The following is a 7,508-nucleotide window of genomic DNA, read 5'->3' on the forward strand; positions in this document are numbered from 1 at the left end:
CAGTAAAGCCGCTCACACCAATGTTTTATACTTTGAGAAGGTCTATTCCTTTAATGGGGATTCATTTAACTGGGCTCTGCCATCGTTAGGAGCCATAAAATGGCACCTTTTGGCTCCTGATTGGAAGGCCACGGTGCACGCAGCCCCCTCGTATCCAGCGCTGGCTGCTTTATTGTGCATTACTGCCTCTCACTCGGATTTAACCAATTTGATCCATGTCTAATACATAAATAAATAATCCAGCAGGAGGGTTCACGTTAGATGACAACAGGCGGCTATAAAGCATGTTTCTCCCCGCTGGAGCCATCTGAGCCGGGCTCCGCACGCCCTCTCATGAGCAGAGCTGCTAATACAGCTGGGAGAGGGGGGCCTGGAGACCCGCGGGCTTCTCTGTTTTATTGAAACTTCATTGTTTGCTTTAGAGTTTTATTTTATGTTAAAAAGACGCCATATATTCCTTACAGAGGGGGCAATAAAGTTTCTGAGCTGGAGGAAATTGGCTTAGGAGCAGGGATTGAACCAGGGAGATGTGGCTGGGCAGGGAAGCGGTGAGGAGGATTTAGGGTGAGGAGGGTGTGAGGCAGCGCCCCGCTTCCAGGGCAGCCCCAGGGCTCAGCCCAGCTCGGGATCGGGGTCCGCAGGCACCCCCAGATTTCACCCAGAGATGATGCAGCCCCAGAGGACGCAGGGTGAGGGCGGCTGTGGGGTCTGGAGCTGCTGGTGGTGCGGGGAGGGCGAGGGGCCCACTCCCAGCCCAGGGATAGGGTGAGCAAACCCCAGTGACCACCACTGCTGCCATGCCGAGCATCCGGACCCGCTCCCTGCCATCTGCAGCACAGCGCCACGGGGTCTCCTCTGCCTCCCAACCATTGTGTGCCCATGGAGAATCGCTCTGCCCTTCGGGGGGGTGATCCTGACTCACCCGATTTCAGGAGTGCCATGGAGAATGAAGATGGCTCTCCTTAATTTACTGTTATTAGTTAATAGGAACAGTGGGCAGTGCTGTGTTCATCCGTCTGCCCCAAGTCACACCGCCTGCACCGCAAACTGGGGAAGCCGGGGTTGCACAGAGTGACTCCCAAAATGTGGCTGTTGCTGCTCTCCCTGTAAGACTGGAGGGATGACAGCCAGAGCTGGGATGCTCTTGTGCCAGTTGCTGTCCTGCTGCAGAACAGAGCCAGTCCCTGCCCCAGGAAGCACGGGGTGGGGAGAGAAATGGGGCTATACTGGGAGAAAATCCCCCAGTTTCAGACCTCAACTAGGATGGAGACCAGGGCAGAGCGCAGGCAATGCCGATGGCAGCTGATCAGAGCTAAAGCTTTCTCCCCTCTTTTCCTCCCCGCAGGCAAAAAGAAAGCAACTTTGTTTGACAGCCAGGCCCTGATCTGCCCCATCTGCCAGGTCCTCCTTCGCCCCGGGGAGTTGCAGGAGCACATGGAGGAAGAGCTGGAGAAGCTCACCCAGCTGAACATCAGGTAAGCAGCTCCCTGGGGTCCACCAGCATCCCCAGTTAGCCAGCCGGGGCACCCGCAGATGGCAGAGGAGATGGTGGTACCCACAGCTACCAGATACGGGAGATCTAGTGCTAGCCAGTGGGGCAGAAACATTTCCCTGGAGTTCACCACAGTGGTAAAGCCAGGCAGAAATGCCTCCCAGAGGGCACAGACACCCCTCTCCCCGGATACGTCTGTTAGGCTGAGGAGTTCTCACGTTGCTCACTTCCCATGATGGACCAGGCCTGCAGCAACAGTGCGCACTGCCCCTCGGCTGCCTTCAGCTCCCTTCTGCTTTCCCCAGCACAGCAAAGTCCCCTATTTAAAAAAAAAAAAAAAAAAAAATTGCATTTTAACTGCTAGCAGTTATTTAGGAAATGGCTGCAGCCAAGGGTTGGCAGATCCCTGCCCCTGCCTTAATAAAACTCAGCAGCCTTGGAAAAGAGCATGTTTATTTCAATTATTAATGAATTCCCCGGTCATTAAAAGGTGAGGAAAGGAATCAAACTGCCGACTAGAAGCAAAGTTACGTCACCAGGTGGTAGGAGAGGAGGGAGAGCGCGTGTGTCAGTGTGTGTGTGCGCGCGCGCCAGGGCAAAAGGGGTGCACGTGGCTGTGCATAGTACGGAGCACGCAGAATCCATCCCTGCCCAGCTTGGATCTTCTTTGCAACTGAGCAATAGCCATTGCAGATGAAGGGAGAAGGAGGGAGCTTTAGCTAGAGAAAGAGACACCTCCCCAAATGGGTCTGGGCTCAGATCTCCCAAATTCGGCACCCACAGCCTCAGGCTGAGACCTGCATCCCCCACGCATTGCACAGGAAGATGGAGAAGGGGGGGCAGGGGGCAGGGAACAGGCAGCCCATTTATCCCCCACGACACCCAGTCCCCTTGCGAGCGTAATTTATGGTGTAATTTGGGCTGCATCCAACTTAATAAAGGGCCACTGCAAATTAGTGAACAGGTTTAAATGAACAGAAGCAATTAGTGCTCGGAGTAGCCCATCAAAGAAGTTGGGCCAATATCAGAGTGAAACTGAAACCGCAAGCCAGGAGCGGAGGCTGGCTGGCGCGAGGCGGTGATGGGAAGGTGGCGTTTAATGGGAAAGGAAAGGAAACCCTAAATCATAAAGCATGACAAGGGCCATTGTGGGCCAGCTGACAAATGAAAAAGAATGGCATTATTCCTTTAAATAACAGCAGCAGTTAGAGAGAAGACAGCTCTCCCCGGCTTGCCCTCGCTTCCCTGGCCCGCTCTGCTCGGCCACACAGGCAGCGAAGAAGAATCAGAGGTCTTTATTAATTATTAAATAACGACTCCCTCCGTAGTGTGATAGATAACGTTCAATCTAGTCGATGGATTCAGGCGATGGAGGCTAATCTGTAACACAGCAGCTCTGCACAGGGACGGTCTCTCCCAGTCCCGGAGGGGAGCGATGCGGGGGCCAGCCAGCAGCAGCAGCAGGCAGGGCGGGAGCAACAGCGGGCAGCAGCAGCGGGCAGCGGGACGCAAGCGGGTCGAGCTCCTGTGCACTGCCCGGCTCCGGCGGGGCGGCTCAGTCTAGCAGGTGGCCCCATCTCCCATTCCCCCACCTTTCCCGGCTGGAGGAGCCGGGAGCAAGAACACATCAACAAGAGGAGAGAGAAACTAATAATGATCTCAAATAACCCAATAAACATAAAAATAAAATGTAGGCCTATAAATGTGACGGGCACCGGCAGCCCTGGCCGCCCCCTGCCAATACCGACTCGTTACCGAAATGGCTGAGCAGCTGTTACTTATCAGTCTGATGGGGAGAAGCGAACCGGGGGGCTGCTTTCCAAGGGCCTTTTTTTTTTTTTTAATTTAAAGAGGATGCAGCCAATCATGGCCTGTGCTGTTAAGTTTTAATAATCCTTAATGATTTGCAACAAAATCATAAATTTCCAGCGCTCGGGGTTAGGAAGGCAGATCCCCTCCTGCCCGCTGAGCCTGCAGCACCAGAGACTTGGCGGGCACCGCATCAGCTCCTGCCATGGCACCAGGGCTCCGCGTGTGCCGGGATCTCCCCTGAGGCAGCACGGCCGTGGGGCTGTGTGGCGGGGTGAGCCAGCTGAGATGCTGCTGTAGGGCCAGATCAAGAGGAGGGGAGAGGCTGGTGGAGAAGCAAGGTGGAGGGGCTGCCCCGCACCATCGCTTCTGCCGGGCGTTGAGCGCTCACGTGGGCTTTCAGGTGTTGCCGGACCAGGGAGCTTGGCATCACTCGGAGCAGGGCAGAGGAAGGGAAGGAGGACAAGGGATTCCTCCAGCTGAGCACAGGAGCGTCTTGGGGCTGAGATACAAGGGAGCTGTAGGAGCCACCTGGATGATGCTACCCGTGGCCCCAGCTCACCAGGAGCCTGGGGTTGCGTCCCACCCACCCTGATGCATCCCGGTGCGGATGGGGTTTGCTATCCCCCAGTGACACGGACAGCTCTTCTTCCCCACCGGCAATGCCCGTATGACTGTCCGGGCCTCAGGGCAGGGACATCTCAAGGTCTAGCCAGCTGGAGCACCATGCGGCGAGGCAGGAGGAGCCATGCTGAGCCACAGGGCAGCACCCGCTCATGCCAAGGGGCTGTGCATGCCCAGGGGATGGACACCGGCCGTTGGGCCGGTGATGAACATCACTCGGGACGATCCAACCCTTGGATCAAGCTTTCCCTTGAAAGGGTCAAGCTTTCCCTTGAAAAAGCGGACTTGAGTGGGAATGAGGGACCTGAGTTTCTAGCTCTACTGCCTTCTTGGTGTGTCCAGTCTCCCAAAGCACAGGGAGAGACCTGCTTGTGCTCGCCCCACAGCTCCTCCACCCTGCGCGGGTCCGGCCGAGCACCGTGCACAGCTCTGCACGGCGAAGCAAGGCTCTCTGAATGCAAATTTCATTTCTGAGCCACTGGCGCTGTTTCAAGAGCCGGCAGCCTCCGAGCCCTTCTCAGTGTTACATATGTAAAAGCCTCATTGAACTTGACATGTCAAATTCAGGCCATTTGTGCAAAATCTCCCTTTAATAATACCGTTTCATTTCGCTCAAATGAGACTTGAATGCATGTAAAATGGAAAAGGATATTTAAGCGCTAACATTAGGCAGATGTCTTGCCAGAGGCCGATTGAATATATGAGATTTTGAAGTGCTTAACACGTTTTCGGTGCTCCCTCTTAGAATATGTCACCTGGCTTTCTTTTTTCTCCCCCTCCTTTCTCTCCCCCCCCCCCCCTTTAAGTGAAGGGTATAAATTGAAAGAAAACAAAACTACAAGCCTTGGGTTTATGGGGTTTAACTCTTGCCGGGCAAGACTGTTGGTATTCGTCCTCCAAAGAGAAATTACCTAGTAGCTCACCTTCGCAGAGCACAAGCACAAAGCAGCAGAGAGCGGGAGGCAGGCGAGCGGCGGCCCCACAGCACTTTGCAGAAGGATTGCTCTCCTTGCTCTGCATGTACAGCTCGGAGAGCAAAAGGTGCCGGTCCCCAGCTAAGCACCTAAGTGCCACCAAGGTAAAAATAAGAAATAAAAACAGCTACCCTCTCTGTACGCCGATGCCCTGTGCCCCCAGCCAGGCTGGTCCCTGCAGAATACATGAATATTCCTGGCTCGTGTGCCTGAAGCTTATCTGTGCACTAGATGCAGGTCTCCTATCCTCACTGGATTTATATTCACCTGTTTTACACCTCATCCGTATTAAAGGCTTGCAATAAAGCACACTGAAATGTAAGACTCTTTCTGGAGCTGTCAATGGCCCCAGCTCCGAGCTTCAGCTGCAGGTGCATTTCCCCAGCCCAGGGCCACTCGGGGAGCGCAGGCAGGCACAGTGTTCACAAGCAGTACCCATGGGTGTCCCCCAGGACAGGCGCGAACACACACACACATCCCCGTGCACGTACAAGTGTATCGCTGCATTTGTCACTGCAGGTAAATACTAGGAGCGGAGGTGGCAATGCACAAGGGGACCCTTAAACCCTGCCCGCTGCTCCCCAAGCAGTGACCAGAGAGGACAACCTGCTGATGATGGGGGAGGCTGGGTGGAGAAGTGGCAGGTTTGGGTTATGGTTTGAGTTTGGGGTGGGAGGGAAGATGAATTTGAGGACAAAAGAGGGGGAAAGGAGGCAGTAGGAGCTGTGGAGCACACCTCAGCTGATGGCCCCCGATGGGTCTACGGTGCTTTCTGAGCCCCTGGCTGGAGTTTGGGGAAAAGGCATTTATTGGCCATTTAAAAAACCTTAGGAAGTCACATTACAAATATTACAGTTGCCGAGTCAAGCACTTGAAGTTTGGGAAATGTGCCTTTTAAGATGATCTGTTCTTGAAAATGCAGTGCTCTTTTTAAAAAAATTATTTGGCAAGGGGCATTTTTATTTCCCTGTGTGACAGCTAGCAGATTCTTCCCTGCATTACCAGCAGCAAACCTATGCTTCAGAGCTGTGGTTTCACCTCCCCAAAAGGATGAGGTGTATCATTAAAGCTGGGGAATGGTCCAGAGGGTGGAGCAGTGTTGGACCATGCCAGCTCCGTTCCTGCTTTTGCGGCTGAAGGACGGTGCGAGCTCAGACAGGACTATCTCAGCTCTTTCCCCCTATTTAAAGGGGTTTCTAAGCTTAGCAGATGTAGCCAGCAGTATCCTCCTGCCATGTTGTAGTATTACCTATGCCTGTGCTATGGCATCCCGGGGCTGGGCATGGCGGTACAACAGACGCCCGGGGTGCTCGGCGGGTGCCTCCGGGGGTGGATGTGCTCGGGTGGGCAGATGGGGGATGACGGTGCTCTCACAGTGCCCCATGGCTGCGCAAACTCTCCCTTTCTTCACTTTTCTTCCTTTCTTTCCTTCGCATTGAATGCTTAATCTGAGCATATTTGTGTTTTGAAGCCCATGCCCGCCTGTTGGCTGTTCCCAGCCTGGGCTAGCAGCTCTCATTGCTCCTTGCCACCGCACCGGGAGTGTGGGGAGACATCCCTGTGCACCCAGCATCTCAGGAGCTACTGATTCCCCCTAATGACCTTTCTGGTGTGTCCGTGAATAATTTCTCTTCTGATTCTCTGATTACGAAGCATTTCCCAGAACACAGAGGGCACCAGGGTCCCTCACCTTGATGCAAATGGAAAGTGCTGCAGGCTGTTTTCTGGTGACCTCAAAGATGCTGTCACAAAGAGGCAACCAAATAGTGTCAGGGCAGAACAAGATACAGTGGGAAAGCCTGTTTCAAAGCAGGTGAAATGCCCAGATGGGGGATTTAGCCTGACTCTTGGAGCCAGCCTTGATTCATGTCAGAGGAAAAGAGCCAACCATGGGACTGTGGCAGCTCCAGCTCCTGTAGCAGCTCTCAGTGCATCTCTGCCCAGGCTTAAACCTTCCTTCAGCATCCCTCTGAAGCTTCCTCTCCCTCGTTTGCACATGTGCTCTTTTCCTCTCAATGCTCTTAATCCTCCCTCCCTTGGCAGCTGAGGCGGAAGCAGAAAGTGCTGCCTCAGTTCTTGGCACCGCACTGAGCATCCTCACCCTGCTGTGGGGGGGTTCAGCTCAAGGTTTCTTTATGCAGAGAGGCACAGCGGTAGCTCTCTTCAGGTGACAGAGGCAGCTCTGGGCCTGGTGGGATAAGGAATAAGGAGGAAGCTGACAATATAGCTAAAACATGAAGGCTGTGGGACCTTGGGAGATGACCTGGTCACTCCAGGCAGGGTCACTGTCTTTGAGAGATGTCTTCAGGTATTTGGAGACTCATCCTGGATTTCACATCCTTTCACAGGTTGCTTTCCCAGTGTTTTGTGGTCTTTCTGATTAAAGTCATCCCATGCTAACCCCCCCAGAGTCTGCACCGGAGACTCCTGCTGATGGACGAGGAGAGAAGCACACCATCCCTGTGGTCCCTGCACGCCCAAATGACAGGGGCTTTCTGTGTTACTCCTGGTCAGGATAAGGACCCAGAGCAAGTTATGAGACGTGGCTCTGACCCCTCTCCTGGTCAGGGAACCCTGTGTTTAAATATGGCTGCTCCTCACACTGCCCC

At 54.1% G+C, this 7,508-nt stretch overlaps 1 protein-coding gene across 1 annotated transcript in view; it reads left to right on the forward strand.

Moving 5' to 3' along the window:
- The window catches only part of LOC103918306 (E3 ubiquitin-protein ligase Rnf220-like), a 163,352-nt gene that overhangs the window by 135,898 nt on the left and 19,946 nt on the right, over positions 1-7,508 (forward strand). The window contains exon 2 of the mRNA XM_009325604.1: positions 1,346-1,475. Within this exon, the coding sequence (XP_009323879.1) occupies positions 1,346-1,475 (130 nt within the window). The remainder of the gene's footprint in view (positions 1-1,345; positions 1,476-7,508) is intronic.

This window comes from Pygoscelis adeliae, unplaced genomic scaffold (genome assembly GCF_000699105.1).
Source record: "Pygoscelis adeliae isolate BGI_AS28 unplaced genomic scaffold, ASM69910v1 Scaffold546, whole genome shotgun sequence".
Lineage (NCBI taxonomy): Eukaryota > Metazoa > Chordata > Aves > Sphenisciformes > Spheniscidae > Pygoscelis > Pygoscelis adeliae.